Consider the following 23,885-nt stretch of genomic DNA (forward strand, 5'->3'; position numbering starts at 1 on the left):
GGCCTTCAGATTTTCCTAACTGTAATGATAATTTGAAAAATGGTAATAAAAATGCACGGTGACTTGCTGTTTGCTTTTACACAAAACCTAGACATCCTCACTTACTATTTAGGAAATATGTCATTTCCCTAGCTTGCTGACACCAAGACACTAGGGAAAGGGTTTAACTTTTTCTCATCATGCAGGCCCGCTGTCATTTGATGTGCTGCTTGTAACCTTGATTATTTTTCCCTCTGGCTTTGAGAAAAAAAGAAAAAAAAGGAGAATAAAACAGTTTCTATCCCCAAATTTCACTTGTTCGTATTTTTCCTTCCAAATGTTTTTGGAAAAAATAATTTTAGAATGAGAAATGAAATATGCAAGACAAAGATCCTCTAAAACCTAGGCAACAGAAATATTTTTCCACCCGGAATGGTTATATTTCCTGTTGGGAAGATCAGCAACACTTGAAAATTACTGTCAGTTTTAAGGAGGCATTGCTGTTTTATATTGTAATAGAAAGAGATCAGGGTCTTCTTTGCTGGCAGACTCTCTCACTTAATTGCATGGATTGGGGCCTCTGCTCATGTTCATTTCAGAAAGTGTAGTGAAGTGGACAACAGTTCCACCGAGAAAAGCTCGCTAGTGTATTTTTCAACCACACCTATTTGCTTTTCTACCTTTTTTTCATACAGGCTGAGCCCCGAAATATTTCTGAAGCGGCCTGTGGTGGAAGGGAATCGCTGGAGATTAGACTGCATTTTGAGGCGAAAAGCTGTAAGTGTGCAGTATTTTTCAAGTCTTACAAATCTGCGAAAGAGAAGAGGTATCTCTCATTTTTCAGGCAGGGACTCAAGGTATAACTGCATTCATGATGTACTAACTGTGTCCACTCAACACTCTTAGCTTAAGTCAGGTGAAGACGCAGTGGATAGCCTTTGCACACTAAGCAAATATTGTGTCTTGGGTGGATGCCGCTGCAGATAACTGAATATGGTTAATCCAGTTTTTGAATTGCCCAACATGCTGGACCATTAACTTACATTACGGCCTATGTCAGGGGTAGGCCAGCTATGGCTCTTGGAGTTGAAGTCCACGAGTCATAAAAGAGCCGAGGTGGCCTACCCCTGGCCTATGTTAATGCAGTATTCTAGGCTATTTGGATGATGACTACACTAGTGTGCTAAACTTGCTGGGAAAGCCAGAATCAGTCTGGGGATCAGTTAAAATAATTATGGCTTATATGGTAAGTTCCAGCATGGTTTCCTTCTGTTCTTTTCTGCCAGTATCCAGATGGTATATCAGATGCCATAGAGGTTTCCCCCGTGTTTTCTTAGGAGTATGCTGTCTGCTTATTGGGGCGCATTTGTGTATTAATGGAGAGCTTTTTCTGTGTATGTGTGTATATATACAGATAGACAATCATACACATACATGGAGGGGAATATTGTATGTTTTAGCTTATCTTTGTGTTTGCACATTATGAACCCAACATTTGCCTGAATAATATTCCCTTCCCCTCCCCTCCCTTCCCTTCCCTTCCTTCCTTCCTTCCTTCCTTCCTTCCTTCCTTCCTTCCTTCCTTCCTTCCTTCCTTCCTTCCTTCCTTCCTGAGCTGTGCCAAGCTCCTGTAAAACTGAAATATTTATCTTTAGATGCATTTATACTACAGCCTCAGTGCTCATTGCTTAAACTTCATTACATTTCCTGGACTGATTTTGGAAGTAGAGGAGTTTGCTTCAGTGGGCTATTCATTTTTAGGTTCATCTCCAGGGATGGGATTCAAATATGCGAACAACCAGGTTCTCTGTGTGGATGCCACTTCCAGAAGTCCATTCTGGGCCTGGGCAACAACAAAAATTAGCTACTGGTTCTGCCGAAGCGGTGCAAACTGGCTGAATTGCACCACTGTCCATCTCCCTTTCACACGACCACCTGTCTCATTTTCAGTAACCTTCCTTAACCTCTGTGCCAAAGCCCTGAATATTGTTAGGGATAGAAAGTTCCTCCTTCCTAAACCGCTCCTCGATTGTAGGTGATTCCAGCAACACTGTTCAATTTGCGAGCATTTTCCCATGTTCACTTTGAAGGCATCTGCACTCAAGAAGCTCTCGATGCAAACTGGAGGGAGTTTAGGTCTAATGCTAGCTGCGTCCTGTGTGATCATCTCTTTTGGCCTGTTCCCAGGGACATCAGTGGCATGAGCAGAAATGGTATAAATTGACTTTCCAGAGAGACGATCTCACAGTGTGATATGATATATATTCTATTATTCTGTGTTCAAAATGGACACTCATTAAATTGCTAGTGGTAGGCATTGACCTTCTCCAAGAATATAGGTCTAATTAGGAGAGTTCTTAACATGTGCCTTGTTATTGAGCTTGAGGTGACTAATTACTTTAATGGAAGCTTTCTGTCGTCTTTATAAAATACTTTTGCCAATGTGGTCAAGGTCTGTTTTTTTTTTTGAGTTCTTGTGGTTCAGAAAGAATTATTCCCTTTGTGTCAAGGATGATCCCATCCTAGACTATCACCTTGAGATGGCGATCAAATCACTGATACACTTCTGGCAAACATAACATAATTTTATTGTGGCAAAGGAAGAAAAGGTCACGTCACAGTTGAAGTCCCTTGGGTTGCTCTGCTTCTAGATCTTAGATTTTAAAGTGGGTGATATTTTTAGTTTTAATTTTGCATTTAGCAATATATTTTTTTAACCATGCACAGGTTGCTAAGTTTCATGGTTACTTTAGATTATGATAATGTTTACCAGCATCAAAGGAACATAGAGCAGAAGCAGAGCTGTTTAGTGTTTTGGAATATTTAGTGAGCTCATGTGGAATTTTGACACCTCATTCTGGGCACACTCAGTAAATGCCTGCTGCAGGATGGATTGCTGGTCTGTAAATAAGACATGCATTTATCAAAAGAGAAACTTGTTCTTCCAGATACCTCCTTTAGTTCTGAATGAAGATCCCTTAGGATTTTTGCCTTTTCAAACTATCCAGAAAGATCTCTTTCTTTTCCCATGCCTTTTCTTCAAGGAGGGAGAGAATCCTGCAGATAAAGGGTGCCAGCCTCATATAGCATTTGTTATTGGGCATAGAATCTAGAATACTGGAATATCCAAAATGAAAAAGAACGAAAGGAAAGGAAAGGAAAGGAAAGGAAAGGAAAGGAAAGGAAAGGAAAGGAAAGGAAAGGAAAGGAAAGGAAAGGAAAGGAAAGGAAAGGAAGAGAGAGAGAGAAAGAAAGAAAGAAAGAGAGAGAGAGAAAAAGAAAGAGAGAGAGAAAGAAAGAAAGAAAAAGAAAGAGAAAGAAAGAAAGAAAGAAAAAGAAAGAAAGAAAGAAAGAAAGAAAGAAAGAAAGAAAGAAAGAAAGAAAGAAAGAAAGAAATTCTCTTCTTGAAAATGTGGTTGAAGTTCTATGCTATGTGACTAACATCTGAAGTTATATAAATTGAAGCTTTCAGATTCTGGAACCTATTCATTTGTTAATGTCAGCTTTTTTCTTTATATTAGTCATCAATAGCACTTAAAAACACCTCTGTCAAAACATCTTCAAATTATAAAAGTTATTAGCCAGAAAACCATATGTGGAGAATAACCTCTGGACACTGCAGCTTACTTGTCCTGCTCAAGTATTCTCACTGCAAAATGAGAAATGAAGAATCCCTCTGGTAAGGAATTCCACATCAGAGGATCACCACCAAAAAGATCCTTCTCTAGGAAGCAGCTTGTCCCAGTTCAAAAGTTAGGAAGCCTGAAGTAGGTTTTCATGGATAGTTGAAGCCGATACAGAAATCAAGCTGTAGCTCATAAAAACCAAATAGCAATAAGTAAAATGTGTATTTTGTTGCATTTAATGACTGTGGTCCATTTTCTTCCCATTTTTATTTGTTTGTTTTAAGAGCGGGCAAATCAAGAGGTTTTTCAAGCCCCTTTGTTCAGCTGATTCACCAACTAAAGAGCCTTGGTGGAGCAGTGGGCTAATGCCTCCTTAAGTAACACTAGCTGCCTGCAATTAGTGCAGGTTCGAGTCCCACCAGGCTCAAGGTTGACTCAGCCTTCCATCCTTCCGAGGTAGGTAAAATGAGGACCCAGATTGTTTGGGGCAATAAGCTGACTTTGTAAAAATGCCGCTGGGGGGGGGGAAGGCCCTACTAAGCAGGCATATACATAGAATGAAGGCTATTGCGAAGCACATTGATTTGTGCTTCTTAGATTGTAAGCCGCCCTGAGTCTTCGGAGAAGGGTGGGATATAAATGGGATAAAAAAAACTTTACACAGTATGCTTACAGAAAATTGACCTCACGTGTTCTTGCCACTGTCAAGAAAGAAAAAATTGTAAATTGTAATTCAAACTGTGAAATAGGCTGCCATATTTTTAATTCTGTGCAGAAAAAAATAAAACAAAATCTTGGCTTTACCCATAGATTTAGGCAATCCTACCTACTTTGGGCCATTAGTAGCATCATTCTTCTTCTTAACATCCCTTCTTCTAAGTCTAACCCCTGACCCACAAAAGATTGCCCAGCTTGCTATTGTAGCATAACCCCAACAAATAAACACTGGTCTAAAGCAATCATGAATCTTTTAGTTGGTTCTGCAGGCAGCAAATATGACTGGTATTTTTTTTTGTTCTGACAGCAACAGGGAGTGAGAATCTTTGTGATGCTCTACAAAGAGTTAGAGCTTGCTCTGGGTATCAACAGTGAATATACCAAGAGGACTCTAATGCGCCTACATCCTAATATTAAGGTATTTGTATCCATTGTAACAATTACTGTTATGTATGGGGTGAGCAGCAGCTCTGCAGGTACCACCAGGGGGCGCTGTGCTGTGGTTGGATTGGCTGAAAGGGTTTCGGCGGGAGATACGGATGGATGGATTGGCCAGAGCATCACCTAGCTAAGTATATAAGGGGTCCAGGTAACCCCCTTTGTCCATTATGCACCTACCACAAATAAAGAGCTGTACTCATCTGCCTCCTCATTGCCATGCGGTCCACAACCCACTACACAATAATTACACTGTTTATTTATCTTCAAGAATAGCTGCTCCATGTTGAGGCGGTGAGTTCCATGGAGTAACTGTTGCTCTATTCACAAAACAACTTCAAGATTGGCATGGGAAGAAACAGTACTTTAGTGCTGTACTCAAAATCATGTTCTATTATGTTTACAAGGACATGTCCGAAAGATATACACAAAGTAGTTTCCATTCTGTCGTTTTGGCCTTGCCAGTAAATCAGTCCTGTTCGTTCTTCTGGAGGAAATCACATGCCTTCGTTCAGTTTTATTATAGTCATAGACCAGATCAAAAGAAAGTCAAAGGATAAAACATACTGAAATATACATAACCCATGCTATTCCCAAATAAACAACGCTATAAAGAACTGTGGAAATGTAATGTTGCCAGTTGTAATAAAGTAGAACTAAATAATCAGCTCATCTGAGCAAAATGATACCTCAAACCTTCTAGTTGATACTTATTGAATACTAGAGATAGCAAAAGAGTACAAGTAGCCCCAAAGGTGCTTTTTTAAAAGGCAAGTGGACTTTCTTGGGGGGGGGGGGCGGTTTCCTTGAAAACATTTACCGGTAACTTTTCATCCAAGAAGGGAAACGTCTTCAAGGAAAAACCAAGAAAGTCCAATTGCTTTTTGAAAAAACACTTTTGGGACAACCATGAACTGGATGACTGAGAATCTCCATAGGCAGTAGAGGTGATCCTTGATTTACAACCACAGTTGGAACTGGTACTTCCCTTGCTAACCAAGGCCATTGTTAAATGACTCGCACATCTCGCACAACTCGTACAACTCGCACAACTCATACAACTTTGTTTTGTCATGGTTATTAAGTGAATTGCTGCAGTTGTTAAGTGAATGATGCAATCATTAAGTGAATATTTCCTTGTTGGAAGCCAGCTGGGGAGGTAGCAGGTCAGGATCAGATGATTCTGGGCTCCTGCAATTATCATAAATATGTGCTGGTTGAACACATGACTGTGGGGATGCTGCAACCGTCGTTAGTGCAAGGACTAGTCGTAAGTCACTCTTTTCAATGCTGCTGTAACTTCAGACAGTTGCTAAATGAATGGTTGTAAGCCAAGGGCTGCCTGTCTTTGGCTGCATTCATTGAGACAGTATCAAGATGATCAGACAGGTCAAAGATAAAATGAATCTGAGTGACCAAGGCATTTATCTAGAAGCAGAGATAACAACTCCAGACATAAATCAGGGACAATAAAATACAAAATGACTCAAAGTTGCTCCTTTTCCCTGTGAGCATAGAACCTTGCTTCACTGTTGAGTGTAAAGAAGGTGTTAAACCTAGCCAAAGAGAAAGTCCTCCTAAATTTAGGAATGATTACACAATTGGGGCAGCATGCTGGTTGAATGCGATGGAGAAAAACCTACTCAAAAAGGGTATCTTACGTATTTATTTACCCATATGGAATTTTTGATCATCTAAGGTTTCTACCTTAGATTAAAATCTTTATCTATAACTCACTTGATTTTAAGGTCAGTGTTTCCTTTCCAGGTAATGAGGCACCCTGATCATGTGTCATCTACTGTTTATTTATGGGCCCACCATGAAAAGCTGGTGATCATTGACCAATCCGTGGCTTTTGTTGGTGGCATAGACTTGGCGTATGGCAGATGGGATGACAACGAGCATCGACTGACAGATGTGGGCAGTGTGAAACGCATGACAGCAGCCAAATCTGAGTCCTCAGTGAATCTTTCTGTAAGTATGATTTCTACAATCTGAGAAGAGCACACATTGGGAAGAGCACACATTGGTGAGGTGGGACTACACAAATCAGGGAAGCTACTTCTGAGATTGGTGCTACCTTCAGCTTGTTCAGGAAACATCAATATCAAACCTGTTCCTAGAAACCAGGAGATTGTAAGTTCTAGTCCTGCCTCATGCATGAAAACTGGCTGGGCGACTTTGGACCAATCACCAGGAGACTGTGAGTTCTAGTCCTGCCTTAACCATGAAAGCCAGCTGAGTGATTTTGGGCTAGCCAATCTTCGTCAACGCAACCTACCTCACAGGGTTGTATTGTGGGGGAAATAAGGAGGAGAAAAATGTGTTGGATATAATTGCTACCTTGAGTTATTTGTAAAAATAAGGAAGGTGGGATATAAATAAATATTTGATTGAATTAAAGATCAAGACTTAAAAAGTAAAATGATCACAGTTAAAATAAGATTTTCTTGTTTGGCAATGTTCTGGAAACCCTTTAAGGACTTTTTGCTCACACTAGGATTAATGTTTTATGAGTTTGCTTATAGGTAAAGGATGGAATATGGAATGAAGAGATATTTATTTAACCTTGTAGGGGGCAAAGAGTTGCTAAATTTGTTTTTATTTGTTTACAACTCATTTTTCTTTATTCCTTTTTATTTTCCCCAGCACTTTCTATTCTTTCCTTCCATTACGTTTTCTTTCTCTATGTTGAGTTTTTATTACTTTTTAATACTTAATTAAAATTCTTAATAAAAGTTATATTATTAAAAAAAGCAAATATATGCATCAACGTACACATTCCCAAGATAATTTTGTCAAGATAAAATCATATTCACAAATACCTCATAGATCTGCGGGGTTGTCTTTTATGACCTTTCTGTCAGGTTCCAGAGAACTTTGATTTAGGTAACAACAAGGAATGTATGACATTTTTTTATTTATGGTCCTTTCCTACCCTGATTTAAACTGATAAGATGCCACAAAGAAAAGGCAAAGGAACATGGGATGACCTCTATCAGATTTTGATCATTGTTTTTTTCAGAGTTGATTTTGTATTTCGCTCACTTTGTTAAAGCTGTTGTGCTTCGGTGTCAGCCTGTGGTCCCAGCAGCTGAGTCTGATGAATCTGAGGAGGAGGAGGAGGGGTTTGGAGAGCCTTTGGTGTCAGAGGGAGGCTCTGATGCACTGCAGGACTCTCAGCCTGGCCCCTACAGTCATGTTCCTCATGAGACTCAGCTGTGTGAGCACGAGGTTTCGGACTCAGCTGAATCTGTTCAGAGACGCTAGAAGCAGAAGGTAATCCAGCAGAGCAGAGCAGAGAAAATCAATGAGGCAACTCAGTGAGAGGAGGAGAAGGCAGTGAGAAGCCACGCCTTGGGACTGATAATAAAAGGGGAAGGTGTGGGCGGGGCTGGTTGCTGAAGGCAACCATTTGAAGACATTCTGAAAGAGTCCTGGTCTGTTCTTGATACTTCTGTTTAACTCTTGTCTGTTGACTCTTGTTTGATATTTTTATTTATTTATTGAAGGAAATATGCTGTTGCTTTTTTGTTTGAACTGTAAATAAATTTGGTTGGGTTTTTCCAGCCTGTTGACTGTAAAAAGGAAAAAAGGGGTTGTCCCTGACACACAAACAGAGTCGGTCGTAGGCTGGAACAGAACAAAAGTGTGTGCTTTTTCTTAAAGAGATTCTAAAGTTAATTTACTAATATCCCCATCCAAAATTAAATTATACAGGTATCTTGCACTTTACTGATCTCCAAGTCCTCTGAACTTAGTGTTGCGTCTGTGTAAAATAAATACATACAAATATTTTATAGGTCAGCTGCCTTCCCTTTTAAATTGTGTCTTTCAGAAAACCAACAAGAAATTGAGAAAGTAATTCTCCTACCTTGTTTCAGATTGACATTTAGACAGCTGCTCAGGTCAGTGGAGGTGCCTGGCAATTGGTTTAAGATTTCTACCAGGCTCAGCTCATGGGAAGTCATTTTATAAAGGGCTGTATCTATCAAATAAGATTTCCTGCATCCAGTTTCTGGTGCCTTTTAACCTGCAGTGCTAACAATGTTTTCCCTGCTAACAAGCCAATTTAATGTGGATTGCAGACACCCTGTGATGCTGTAGAAACTGAATATCTTATCCACCTTCAGTTTCTATCTGAATATCTTTTGCAGGATCAGTTGGGACACCCCAGGTCTTATTTTATTTTATTTTTTAGAATTTGAATTCTTTATTGCCCAAGTATGATTGGACATGCAAGGAATTTGTCTCTAGTGCATAAGCTCTCAGTGTGCATACAAGCAACAAATGATAAATCATGATCATAATCCTAAAACGCAGTCATCATAAATCATAAGATACAACACTCAGGGATAGTCGTAGGATACTCAATAAAAGCAATCAACATAAATCATGAGACACAGACAACAAAGTCATAAGATGATAAAGGAATAGTTAATAGGAAAGATGAGAAGGATAATGCAGCCCTACTAACTGGTTTGACATCCTAGCATCAACCCTATCAACCCTAGCATCAAAGTCCTTAGTCTAGACACCATTTTTTCCAGATCACATTAGCTGGTATATTTCTTAGAGTATCAACGGTTTAATCAATGTTAGATTGAGAAGGCTAGGAGTTGCGATCTTGCCAGAATTGGAGAATGCCGGTTTCTTCTTTCCTTTCAGTGGTGGACACACATGCATGAAACCATCTTTCCATACACCAGCATCACTTGATGGACCTAGTGGGGTTGTGAACTAGCTGGAGCTGTTTCAAGATTCCAGGAAACATTCTATATGGGCTGCAACTGTTAGCATATTCAGCCACACTGACATTTAGCTCAGAATCCAGAACTCATCTGTTGAAGAGAACTGTCAGAATCCATTTATATCATATTCATAAATGGAATGTTTCAAACATTATCCCATGGATTCTGTCATCTCCCGAAGAGAAGAGGATAGATGTGTATTGAACCGGCAATAGGCATTTCAAAGGAAAGGAGAAGCCTTTTGAACTGGGGAAACAAAAGGGGGGGCTAGCATCTGGTTTTTGTCAGCAATAAACAAAAGGGTCCTAACTTCCTCTTTCCCACGAGATGGATGATACGATACGAGAGGAAGGATGGGGGGGACTGACCAAATGGGGATTAAGGGGGGTTAAACCGGGAACTCTTTAAAAGGGTTTACATCGTGGAAATATTAAGCCCTGTCTCATTTCCTACAACCGAGCATGTCATAGTAAAGATTTCTTTTGGACTAAAACCCTGACTCCAAGAGTTTTTGTCTTCCTAAGACGTGGTTCGGGGTGGGTCCTGACATTAGACAGGGCTTCAACGAAAATCAACCCGGGAAGAAGAACCTTACCGGGGGATTTTGCAAATAAATATGATGTCTGACGATGAAGCAAGAAGGGAAGAAAGCCCCACGGAGAAGGAGCCTTCCCCCCAGCCGAACTCCCAGAAACATTGGGAAGCTGAGGCATCATATTCCTCCTGGGAGGAAACGGAGCAGCACGAACAAAAACCCAGGTGGTCGATGGGCGTTGGAAGGAAAAGTGAGTGGAAAAAGGCTTCGAGAGAAGCGACCCTGAGACGGAGCGACCACCAACCGGAATGGAAACAAGAGATGGAGAACTCCCTGCACGCCAGTGAGGAAGAGCGGATTCTGGAAAAAGCTATTGACTTGATGAAAACAACCCTGAGCTCACTAAGGGAGGAGAGAGCTGGAAACCACAACACCTGGGGTCGCAACTGGAGGGGTAACAGAAGGGACCCAACACCTGAAACCCCAGGGCCGTCCAATGGAACAGGAGCCGCTGACTCAGCGGTACCCACCCCCCCCAGACCCACAGATGGGGATCGAGATGAGGAGCGATACACTCCGCGGCGCAGACAACGATCCAGCCAAAGATTCCCACCCCTGGAAGCAAAATTCAAGGGGGAGCCATCACGACTGGGATTTTTCCTAACCCAAGTCCTCAGCTACATGGAAGAGTACGGACGGGACATCCCCAGTGACAAAACACGCATCCGAATTGTGCAATCTGCCCTGGACGGGACGGCCGCAGACTGGGTGGTAAACCTGCATGACTCCAACGCCCCAGAACTCAACGACTTCAACCGATTCATGTCATCCTTGAGGCGACGATTTGAGGACCCTTTGGCTGACCGGAAGGCCCGGGAGAGAATCAAGACGGTGAGGCAGGGCAGGAGAACAGTGGCCGAATATACCCAAGAATTCCGAGCCATCGCCAGCAAGCTGAACTGGCCAGAAGACATCCTCCTCAGCCATTTCAAAGACGGTCTAAACTACGACCTGTATGACGCTTGCCTGCCTCGGGGAGACCCCTACCATCTCGATGACTGGTATGTCCTGGCAGAGGAAGTGGAAATAGACCTATTGAAAAGACAACGCAGAGGAAAACCATGGGGCCGCCCGCCACTCGAGCAAACACGTGAGGGGGAAAACCCACCGGCCACGGCTAAAAAATCAAAGGGATGTTTCAATTGCGGGAGAGAGGGCCACCGTGCTGCAGAATGTCGTTCGAAAGCCCCTCCACGCAAAACAGAGGCACCATCTTCCAAAAAGCTGGGGAAGTCTCAAGGCAACCCAAAAGAATCTTCCATGAAGGGGACAGAGGCTGTAGAGTCCACAATTTCTGCCAAAACCTGGGATTGGACTCCGGCCTACACTGCAGGGGCGGTGGACACCTCGGAAGACAGCTCAGAGGGAGAACCTTTGGTAAGTGGACCTCTTCCACCCATACTTAAGACAGTAACTATATTAGCTTCCTCTGCACCAAAAGCAAATGAAATAAAAGCTTTGATAGACTCTGGCTGCATCCGCTGCCTCATCAGCCCAACACTGGTGGAGGAACTGAGCATCCCAGTGAGGAGGCTAAAACAACCAATCTCCTTCAGTCAATTAGACGGGTCTATAGCAGGGGGGGGACCAGCTACCCTAGCCACTCTACCACTCCACATGTCCCTGGGGTCCCATGAGGAAGACATAACATTTATAGTGGCCCCAGGCATGGCATGCCCAATGATTTTAGGACTGGAATGGCTGAAGAAATGGAACCCCGGGATAAACTGGAGGACTGCAGAACTCAACTTCCCAAAAGGGGAACAGGAAAACGTAAAACCCCCAATCACCCCCCCAACCCAGAGGGAGGAAAAAGCAGCAGTGGGGGAAGAGAAGGGGCTAACAGAGATACCGGAGGAATACAGGGACCTGGCTGAGGTTTTCAGTGAGGAAAGAGCAGATGAGCTCCCCCCCCACCGCCCCACAGACTGCACCATAGAATTCAAACCTGGGGCAAAACTCCCAAAACCCAGGATGTATGCCATGAGCCCAAGGGAAATGGCAGAAATGGAAAGATTCATAAAGAAAAACTTAGAAAGAGGATTTATTGAGCCCGCCAAACCCAAAGTAGCCGCCCCGGTTCTGTTCAGGGAGAAGAAGGATGGTTCCTTTCGTTTGGTTGTAGATTACCGGAACCTAAATACAATTAGTGAATGTAATCTATACCCCCTTCCCCTAATGAAGGATATGCTATCCCACCTATCGAAAGGAAAGATTTTTACCAAACTAGACCTGAGGGAAGCATACTACCGTATTAGGATTAAGGAAGGAGACGAATGGAAAACTGCATTCAACTGCCCAATGGGGTGCTATCAATTCAAAGTATTGCCATTTGGACTGCAAGGGGCCCCCGCAGTCTTTATGCAATTAATTAATGACGTACTGAGAGAGCACCTATATAAGGGGGTCCTGGTTTACCTCGATGACATCCTTATCTTCACAGAAACCAAAGAGGAACATATCAGACTAGTCAGAGCAGTCCTGAAGAAATTGCGAGCTGCCCATTTATATGCTAAATTATCGAAGTGTGAATTTCATAAGGAAAAAATCGACTACCTGGGATATCGCATATCCCCAGAGGGCATCGAAATGGACCCAGAGAAGGTCAGGGCAGTACTAGAGTGGGCACCCCCCCGCACACGGAAGCAATTGCAAAGTTTCCTGGGGTTTGCAAATTTCTACCGCCAATTCATCCCTGCATTTGGCCAAATAGCCATGCCCCTCACAAATTTGCTGAAAACGAAGGGGGGGTCACCCGTGAAACCCAGCCAGCCTCTGAAATGGTCAATGGAATGTCAAGCAGCATTTGAGAGGCTAAAGAGACTCTTTTCTGCGGAACCTGTACTTAAACACCCAGATCCCAACAAACCTTTTGTAATACAGGCAGATGCGAGCGACGTAGCAGTCGGAGCCGTATTACTACAAGAAAATGATGAGGGGGCGTTGCAACCTTGCGCATATACATCCAGGAAACTTACAGAAACTGAACAACGATGGCCAATATGGGAGAAGGAAGCATTCTCATTAAGGTGGTCATTATTAACTTGGCGTCAATTTTTGGAAGGAAATAAAATACCTTTCCAAGTCTGGACTGACCACAAAAATTTAGAAGCACTAAAAACGCCCAGGAAGCTCACTCCTAAGCAAGCCCGCTGGTCCCAACACTTTCACCGATTCAATTTCACTCTCAAACACTTACCGGGGGGAAAGAACTTCCTGGCAGATGCATTATCCCGCATGCCCCAATATAACAGCACAAGAGTTACTGACTTTAAACCACTTGTACCGGAACAACAACTGGCAGCACCAGTCACCACCAGGGCACAAGAAAAAATGAAACCAAAGGTAGATAGCCAAACTGGAATAGAATTCAGGAAATCTTTGGAAAGTGATGAATGGTTCCAGAAAAATAAACATGTGTGCACAATTAAAGATGGACTGCCGTGGGTGGGGGAGAAGCTATATATACCTGCCACACAGAGAATCAATTTCATGCAACTGTGCCATGATACAAAATCAGCAGGACACTTTGGCTTTGTAAAAACCTTACACTTAACTAAAAGGCAATTTTGGTGGCCATCTATGAAAAAGGACATAGAAAGCTATGTGGGTAGCTGTCAAATTTGCGCAATGGCCAAGAGGTTACAAGGGAAATCGCCAGGACTGTTACAACCAGTGGCGAATCCCTCAGCCCCATGGAAAGAAATAGCCATGGATTTTATTGTGGAACTACCAGAAAGCAACGGAAACACCGTTATCTGGACTGTGACTGATCTGTTCTCTAAGCAAGTCCATTTCATACCTTGCCCAAAAATTCCTACTGCAAAAACATTAGCAAAACTTTTTGTACAACATATTTACAGATTGCATGGAGCACCACTACGCATCATATCTGACAGAGGGGTGCAATTTACCTCAGCATTCTGGAAGGAATTTTTATCTCTGTTAGGAACCACCCAAGGACTGACATCTAGTCATCACCCTCAGGATAATGGGCAAGCAGAAAAGGCTAACTCTGTACTTGAACAATATTTAAGATGTTATGTACATTTTCAGCAGAACAATTGGACAGACCTGCTGCCTTTCGCAGAAGTGGCATATAACAACGCAGTTCACTCCAGCACAGGTTACACTCCTTTTCAAGTAGCCACAGGCCAGAGCTTCAACCCCATACCTGATCTAACTCCAAAAGAACCGGTAATTCCAGAACTAAAGGAATGGATTGCTCAGTTACAATACACCTGGCCTATTGTCAGAAAAGCATTAACAGAGGCTAGATTAGCACACAAGACACAGGCAGACAAGAAAAGATCTGATCCCACACCGTTCAAGGTGGGAGAGATGGTATATCTGTCTACAAAATACCTTAAGTCTCTCCAACCCTGTAAAAAACTAGGACCAAAATACATTGGACCTTTTCCAATTAAAAGAATCATAAACCCAGTAACAGTTGAATTAGAACTACCTAAAAATCTTAGACGAATACACCCAATCTTTCACTGCAGTCTAATAAAGAGAGAACAACAATCTCCCCTACGAACAAAAATTCCACCACCACCACCTCCCATCATGGTGGAAGGAGAACAACATTTCGAGGTGAAGGAAATTCTGGATTCCAGGAGACATCATGGAACAACTCAATATCTAGTGGCTTGGAAACACCTCCCCTCCTCAGAAAATGAATGGGTCAGCAAACACCACGTTAAAGCACCAAAGCTGCTTAAGAGATTTCATACAGAATATCCAAACAAACCGAGTTAACATTTACACATGTTATTTTTTCTTCTCTTTTCTTTTCTCCCCCTACAGATGGACACATCTTTCTTCTAAGGAGAGCGGACTGTCAGAATCCATTTATATCATATTCATAAATGGAATGTTTCAAACATTATCCCATGGATTCTGTCATCTCCCGAAGAGAAGAGGATAGATGTGTATTGAACCGGCAATAGGCATTTCAAAGGAAAGGAGAAGCCTTTTGAACTGGGGAAACAAAAGGGGGGGCTAGCATCTGGTTTTTGTCAGCAATAAACAAAGGGGTCCTAACTTCCTCTTTCCCACGAGATGGATGATACGATACGAGAGGAAGGATGGGGGGGACTGACCAAATGGGGATTAAGGGGGGTTAAACCGGGAACTCTTTAAAAGGGTTTACATCGTGGAAATATTAAGCCCTGTCTCATTTCCTACAACCGAGCATGTCATAGTAAAGATTTCTTTTGGACTAAAACCCTGACTCCAAGAGTTTTTGTCTTCCTAAGACGTGGTTCGGGGTGGGTCCTGACAAGAACTGTGATTTTAGATTACTGCATAAGTGTTTCCTCTAATATTTTTTTATAACATGCAGTGAGAAATCTTTTGAGTGTAAACACACGGAACCACAACTCGTTTTGCAATATCCATGCCAAAGAATTGGCTTGGATATTTACTTCCGTTTGCAGTTCCATTCTTGCAGTTCATTCTATGTGTTCCCTTTAAACCTGTCCATCTTTTCAGAAACGGCATGTGATGTAGTTCTTGTGGATCTGGGTCGCTTTTGAATGAAAATAGGAAGGCTCTTCTTCATAGCTCATTCGTTTTCCCTGGAGAGCAGCTTTGATTCATTTGGTCCAAAAGCATCTGTGGGCAAGGAGAGCAAGTGATGATAAATATGGAATGTTTTTGTTTTTTAAAAAGACATGATTTGCACATTTATATTAGACATCATGATATCATTACATAAATGCACTATTTGCATTATGACATCATGATATACTGTAGGTCCTCATTTTAATGTTGTGATGGCTTTTACGGATGTTGGCAGATTTGATATATCCTCATTTATAGGTATATGCATATAAGGGCTGTTACATATTCTGAATATACAGAGATACATGTTGATTACAATTGAGTAAAGGTAAAGGTTCCCCCGCACATGTGTGCTAGTCATTTCCAACTCTAGGGGCCGGTGCTCATCTCCGTTTCAAAGCTGAAGAGCCAGTGTTTGTCCAAGGACGTCTCCATGGCCATGTGGCTGGCATGACTAGACGCCAGAGGCACATGGAACGCTATTACCTTCCCACCGTAGTGGTCCCTATTTTTCTACTTGCATTTTTACGTGCTTTTGAACTGCTAGGTTGGCAGAAGCTGGGACGAGTAACAGGCACTCACTCTGTTACGCGGCACTCGGGATTCGACCCGCCAAACTGCCGACCTTCTGATCGACAAGCTCAGTGTCCTAACCCACTGAGCCACCACGTCCCTTTACAATTGATTACATACCACCAAATCAGGTGTCAATTCTTAGCAGCCACCTTCTCCAAGACAGATACATAAGCGCATACTTAAATTGAACCTTATTTGTCCTTTTTCTGCCCTAAGGCTTTAGCTGAAACTGTTCAACCTCAGATGGAGCCTCCAGTAATTACACCTCTTCAAGGATGCAGTGACAATGCCCCAGAAGCTTCAAGAATGAAAGGAGTAGGGAGACCCAAGAAATTTGCCAGATTCAGCATCTACAGACAGCTCCATCGACATACTATGCATCACGCAGATAGCGTGAGCAGCGTAGACAGTGATTCTTGTGAGTGATTTGTTTACTTATTCATTGTATTTGTGTGCCATATTTCAGGGTCAAAATCCCTTCAAGGCAGGTCTCAAGAACTTTGAGGATGATATAAAAATGAATTGATGGTTTTATTCAAATAAAATCAATCAATCAATTAAATTTCTTCATAAAATAGGGAAAAGTTGAGCAACATAAAGGTAGGTGGCACTCAGGTTATTATATATGCTGTACATCCAACTCAAGGGAGCAAAATAATATCTCTTATCTTATCTTCACAAGGAACATATGATGAAGCTGGGATGATTGAATGGCTTCAGGTCAATGAGATTTACAATCTAATGGCAATTTGGAACTGGTTCTCCTCATTCCTAACACCAACTATTGCTAGACTGATCTCCAGGATATATAAAGAAGGGTTGTGCCAGGCTTCTGAAATATTTTTTTAAAAGATGCTTCAGAGAGTACAGGAACATGAACATAACTCCTGTTCACACTTCTTTGTTACAGTGATCACTTACTTCACTTAACTGTTACTGGTGATATGAAATCTCACTGTAATGCATGCTGACTAGTGTACATTGAAAGTAACAATAAAGATATTATTTATTCTTTGTAAGATGGAAGGAACAGAAAGAAAATAGGAAAATGTTCTTTGCTCTGGGACATTAACACATGTTGTTGGAGGCAGGGAAGGAAAGAGAAGAGACCCTTACTCTATACAATAACATTCTGCTTGCTCTGCTTTGTGGTTGCATGACTGGTATTAATTTAAAGATTAAATATTTTCATAATAATTGAGATTACTGTTAATACCAAGTTCCAAAAATCTGTTTTGTGTTTGTGTTGAATCTGTTTTGTTTGAAACAGGTAAAGGCTCAGTCCGCAGTCTGAAGACTGGGGTTGGAGAGCTTCTTGGTGAAACTCGATTCTGGCATGGAAAAGATTATTGCAACTTTGTGTTTAAAGATTGGGTCCAACTGGATAAACCCTTTGCTGGTAAGCATCACTGCAAGTTAGAATCATATCTGGACAGTCAGTGGGACCAAGGAATTTGTGACAATATTTCGCTAGCAGAGGGCAAAAGCCTAGGTTTGTGGCGAACCTATGGCACGCGTGCCAGAGGCGGTACTCAGAGCCTTCTCTATGGGCATGCCTGCCACCACCAGCAGCTTGCACAGGTCCATTAGGCCACCAGCGGCACCCAGAGAGGCAGCCCTGCCCAGCACAAAGAAGGCAAAGCAGCCGGCTAGCAAGCTCGAGTAGAGGTGGTAGATCACACCCCCATGCGCTCGCTGGCCTCTGTGTTCAGGGGCTGATGGTGTCAGGCAGCAGCTGCTCCTGCCTCGCCTTGCCTTGCCCCACAGCAATGGCACCCCTGCCCTACCCCCTGCCTCACCCTGCAGGACAAGCCTTCTGCCCTCCGCCCCACCCACCAGAGACCCTCTGGATCTCACCCAATACTGCCCAGCCCCCACAGGCATCCTCCCATGAGCAACATCAAGGTGGCCACGCCCACCCAGTCTGCCATGACCACCACAGCCACGCCCACCCAGTGGGTCACAACCCCCACCCACCCTGAGGGCACCACAATGCTGATGGGGCCCCTGGCACTTTGCGATAAATAGGTGGGTTTTGGGTTGCGGTTTGGGCACTCGGTCTCTAAAAGGTTCACCATCACTGGCCTAGGTGATTGGGTATCTTATTTCCCACAATAGCCAACCAAGTGTTGGTAGCATACTCAAGAATAGCTGGTGGTTCTTTGGGCTCTTGACATTTTGTTTGTTTGTTTGTTTGTTTGTTTGTTTGTTGTTGCTGCTTCCCTTTTAGATTTTATTGATCGCTATACCATGCCAAGGATGCCATGGCATGACATTGCCTCTGTAGTCCATGGCAAAGCTGCACGGGATGTAGCGCGGCACTTCATTCAACGCTGGAACTTCACAAAGGTGGGTTTCATATAGTTTTTAAATTATTCAATTGAACAATTATTCAGTGATTAGGAATCTTCTGAATCCCTAGTCTGTAAGAAGTAAAATGATGTCACAGTCATACGGCATGTTAAATCTTAACCTGAGTACAATTTTTTTTCATTTTTTTTCATTTTTTTCTTTTTTCTTTTTTTATGATACAAGATGATGAAATCCAAATACAGGTCCCTTTCATACCCTTTCTTGTTGCCAAAAACTCAGCGAACAGCTGATGAGTTGAAGTATCAAGTCCCCGAGGCTGTGTACGCCAAAGTGCAGGTAGGAATGTTGTAATATTCATGAAAACGTATAACTGCTCCATAACTGGCAAGTTAGACATTGGATTCCTTCTGTCATCATAAGAAGCCTTATAAAATGACTCCAAAATTGAAATTGTTCTGAACCATAGATTAAATGCCACCTTTCTTCTTTCTACATCCCTAATGTATCAGGAAAGGTTGTGGAAGAGATCCACAGCCTTTTATTTTTCTTATCCGCTGAAAAACATCTATATAAAATATTCCATCCTTCAAAACAGAGACAAAGCTACCCCTGAGGATATTTACTCGGAGGTAAAGTCACTCAATGTTCAGCAGCCTTCTGGAATCTACTAACAAAAGACATTTCCCAGTTGTATCGCTAAAGTAGGCTTCCATTTACCACTTCAATTTCATAAAAAAAAACTTTTAAACAATGTGGCAGGAAAATATGTTTCTCGACTCCTAAATCATGAGGAATGGGAATGGGAGAAAGAGAAGACAGATACTCTTCTCTGGAAAAGCTCTTCACGTTTCTCAATTATTTGCGAGATGGATAGTTGCAGTCTAAGATGATTTGAAAAATGTTAGATGGGGAAAGCTTGTTTCTTGTTCCCCAGGAAATAAATCTTAGGAGTTGGAATGACTTGTCCAAACACAATTAGTTGGTAAGAAAAAGTTTCAAAGGAGGCGATTGTGGATGGCATTGATTGTTCTCTTGTAATGCTGTGAAATTGAAAATTATTTGTCTTCCTTGACTTTATGATCTGCTGGCCTTTGCTTTTGCAAGATAAGGCCCCTGGCTAGATAAAATTTATTTTCAACAGGAGAATCATCATCTCAAAGCAAAACAAACAAACAAAAAATGTTTTATCGTACATTTTTAAAAATGAGAATGATTGATGGAACCTTTTGCTGGAACAAAGAAAGAGTTATTTTGCTCATTGTAGGCATGGAGCAGAGGTAGGCAACCTTGGGTCTTTTATGACTCATGGACTTCAACTCCCAGAATTCCTCAGGAATCCACGAGTCATAAAAGAGCCAAGGTTGCCTATCCCTGGGACAGTCACAGCAATTTGAAGATAAAGCTTTTCAAACTGAGCGTGACTCCTAAGGATGTCATGTACACAACCATGGAGTTTCCTTGGTAACAGTACAACAAAAGTAACTTGCCACCGCTGTTTTCTGGATTATTATTATTTTTTTAATTTCTCAGTCTAGATAGCCCTAAAGATGCCACTTCTTGTCCTTCTCTTTTTGATTAGCTAGGAGGCAGCAGTAGCCACTAACAGACAGCTTCCAACAAGCAAAGTCAATGGAGGAAGCCAGGTTCACTTAACGACTGTGTAGTTCACTTAACAACCACGGCAATTCCCTTAACTTTGGCAAAAAAAGGTTGTAAAATCAGGCGCAACTCATTTAAAAGTCAGCTTGCTTAGCAACAGACTTTTTGGTCTCAGTTTTGGTCATAGGTCAAGGACTATACCTGTACTAACCTGCTTAGGTTATCCAAAGTTGACTATATATTGCAATTTAAGCAGTTTTATCTAATATAGACAATATAGGACCATTGGATCCAACTTGCTACCGCAGTGCAAGAATGTAAATTAAAGTAGATCTCAGACAATTCCTTCTCCTACACATCCAGTGAGGCAGGACTCATAATTTCCCTTTGTCATATTGTGAAACTGTTCTTAGGAATCTGCTTTCCTCTTTTTTAAGTCCACTAGTTCATGACCTGCAAGAGTTTTAGCAGATGACATCATTCTTTTCAAACAAGAGGAACGAAATGCTTTGTTGTGTTAAGGCTGGTAAGAGGGGTAGGAGCTGTTTGAGGTTTTTCTACTGATTTTCTTAGGAAAACCATCTTCTGCTGACAGAAATCCCTTCCTCCTCCCTCTCCCTTTTGCCTCCTCAGATGAAGCTAGTAACAATCTGAGATTATTGTCTGATATTCCCTTAGTTGCTTCCTGTTTGGAAAATGGATAGAGTCCAGCAATAGAGTTTACCTCATTCTCAGCTCGCCAGTTCTTGCATGTTCAGTGTCCCAACACCTTCAGGCAAGGCTGAAAAGCAACAACTGCAGTCAGTCAGCGAGTGGGTTCGCATCTCACTCAGTGCCACTGTTTGCTCGATGATAAGCCACAAATGGGGGCTTCAGACGACATGATAATCCAGGGGTCTTCAAACTTGGCATGCTGGCTGAGGAATTCTGGGAGTTGAAGTCCACAAGTCATAAAAAGGGCCAAGTTTGAAGACCCCTGTGCTAATCCAACAAAAAGTCATATTAAGACTTTCTGCCAGAAACTGATTCTTAGGAGACAGAGCTGACAGAGCCAAACCATTGCATATAGTTCGGTTTTTATGTTAAAACTGGGTGGGTGCTGTGAAACAGAAACTCCTTGTATATGATTATCTATCTATTTTTTTAAAAAAAACAACAACTGGTGTTTACTCTCCCAGGTGCTTCGTTCTGCTGCCGACTGGTCTGCTGGTATTAAGTACCATGAAGAATCGATCCATTCTGCCTATGTGAGCGTGATAGAAAACAGCAAGTACTACATCTATATAGAGGCAAGTAGTTGCTATGTGTAGAAGACCTGGCTCAGTTCAGTGAAAGTAGCGGGAGGCTATATTTATAGTTTTCATATAGGTTAAAATTCTTCAGTGACATAAATAGTGCTGTCTTTGCCTATATGTGCCCAAGTAGGAGTATTTTCATGATTGGAGGCAGCTGCCTTAGAAGGCCAGGTGGGTTGTCCCCTGGAGTTGGATGGAATCATTGGGCCTCTTCTCCATCACATATCTTATATCAGGGGTCTTCAAACTTGGCCCTTTTATGACTTGTGGACTTCAACTCCCAGAATTCCTCAGCCAGCATGCCTGGCTGAGGAATTCTGGGAGTTGAAGTCCACAAGTCATAAAAGGGCCAAGTTTGAAGACCTCTGTCTTATATGTTGTCTTGTGTAGAAATCAGGCCAACAGTAACATAAATGAGGCTTTCCCAGCTTGATTGCCCACCAGATGGGTGGACTTCACTTCCCAGAATTCTCAGTAATGTTCACACTAGCTGGAGGACCCTGGGAGTTGAAGTCCACATAACTGGAAGGTTCTCAGTTTGGGGAAAGATAATATGAATTTACTCCAGCATTTTATAGGAGTCTGCTTCTATTGTGTAATTTTGGCCTGTTTATTGCTTTCTGGGTTGAAATGGTAGACTTTCAAAGTGCAGAATGAGTCACAATTCATTATTTCCTTCATGCACACAGAAGTGTCATGTTGAGTGTACCTTCAGAAACTATGGCTCATCGTTGTAATAAACTTTTTGTGTTTGATGAGAATGATCAAGGATACTCAAGATACTCAAATTCTATCAATGAGAAATATAAATTAAACATTCCTTTGCAGAGCTCCAATAATTTCAATGCAATTTTTTTTGTTATTCTTGATTGATTGGTTGATTGACTGATTTACAGTTTTATCTGGCCCAAGCTGCAAAGACTGGGTGAGTTACAAAGAAACAATATTATAACTTAATGTTATAATGTTGCTTCTTTGTTAGCCACCCAGTCTTTGTAGATCAGGGCTTTTCAACCAGTGGTACGGGTACTACCTGTGGTACATTGGCACCTGGTACACGGCCATCCTAGAAAAGTGGTAGCACGGGAGGGGAATGAGCTGAACCGGTGGCAGCACTGCACAAGCCTGAGCGAGAGATGGCTGGAGCTGCAGGGCTGTCAGGGCTCAGCGAAAGCACCAGGATCAGCACTTCTTCGGGGCTGTCAGGGCTCAGCGGAAGCTCCAGGATCTGCGCCAGGCTCCAGCTGGAGCCCGGCGCTGATCCTGGCGCTTCTGAGCCCAGAAGAAGCACCGATCAGCTGGAATGTTGCAGCATCCCCTGGTCTTGTGATTTACATTCAGATGCTTGGCAACTGATTCATATTTATGGCGGTCCCAGGGTCATGTGAAGTGACCAAAACCTGCTGCAACCACCCAGCAGAGGGGAGGGGATAAAAACCAAGCACCCCTCACCTCACCCCCACTGCCAATGCTCAACAGAAATGCTCACAACAATGAAACCCTCAGACAGGAGGAAGAGTGCCACCGGGCGGGCAGGCAGGTGTCTTGCTCAGCTGTGGCTTGGGGGGCACTTTTTCCAGTGCCACTGTAACCTCGAACAGTCACTAAACGAACTGTTGTATGTCGAGGACTACCTGTACTTCATCACTTTTTTCCTTTTTTTGTGTGTGTGGTCATCAAGTTTTTAACACTTTGCTAGGCAACTGGTGGTACTCGGATGTTGCCATATCCTAAAAGTGGTACAATGGGTGAAAAGGTTGAAAAGCCCTGTTGTAGATTATACTATACCATTATTACACTCTACCAGAGTATAACCCATTATACTATAATGTTATAATTGAGAGAAACAAAGCAAATAATTTTGTAAATGAAAATCACTGCGATAACAGTCCATAGTTAAAGGCCACTGGAAAAAATGTAGATTTAATTGTCTTAAATCCTCAAAGAGCAGGGGAAGAATATTGCAGAAAGTGGTGTCTATCACTGAAAAGATCTGCTGCCTTCTCTGTGCTCCATGCAGCTCTTCAGAAGAGGCGTCTCTCGAGAAACTTTCTTCCTTCCAAGAATTGAAGAAACTTTAATCTGTCTGCTAGGGAACCTTTCTGCATGGCTGAGAATTCTGGAATTCATTCCAAGATGCACTCTTTGATGAAATACTATATTCCAGCCAGAACTTTCCATGACCTTGTGTTTTTCAGAAGTGTTGGGAAATAAATGTCCCAGAATTCTCAAGCAGCCAGCAGGAATTCTGGGAGTTGTTTCCCAGGGCATTGAGAGCACAGCAGTCTAAGTTCTCAGCCTATTCCTGAAATGAATTAAACAATAAATATCCATCAGTGGCGCATGGCCAAAAAGGTTACTGTGTAGATTTCTGTCGTTGTGTATCTTTTTTTTAATCTCATGGTTGATGCAGCTTTTCAACAACATG

The 23,885-nt window shown here is 42.3% G+C and overlaps 1 protein-coding gene across 1 annotated transcript in view; it reads left to right on the forward strand.

Moving 5' to 3' along the window:
* The window catches only part of PLD1 (phospholipase D1), a gene marked incomplete at its 3' end in the record, with an annotated part of 134,603 nt that overhangs the window by 86,107 nt on the left and 24,611 nt on the right, over positions 1–23,885 (forward strand). Inside the window, exons 12-19 of the mRNA XM_083364872.1 lie at positions 675–756; positions 4,630–4,740; positions 6,528–6,734; positions 16,467–16,668; positions 17,521–17,649; positions 18,481–18,599; positions 18,786–18,899; positions 21,341–21,451. Coding sequence (XP_083220998.1) covers positions 675–756; positions 4,630–4,740; positions 6,528–6,734; positions 16,467–16,668; positions 17,521–17,649; positions 18,481–18,599; positions 18,786–18,899; positions 21,341–21,451 — 1,075 coding nt within the window. The remainder of the gene's footprint in view (positions 1–674; positions 757–4,629; positions 4,741–6,527; positions 6,735–16,466; positions 16,669–17,520; positions 17,650–18,480; positions 18,600–18,785; positions 18,900–21,340; positions 21,452–23,885) is intronic.

This window comes from Vipera ursinii, assembly GCF_947247035.1.
Source record: "Vipera ursinii genome assembly, chromosome: 5".
In the NCBI taxonomy this organism is placed as follows: Eukaryota; Metazoa; Chordata; class Lepidosauria; order Squamata; family Viperidae; genus Vipera; species Vipera ursinii.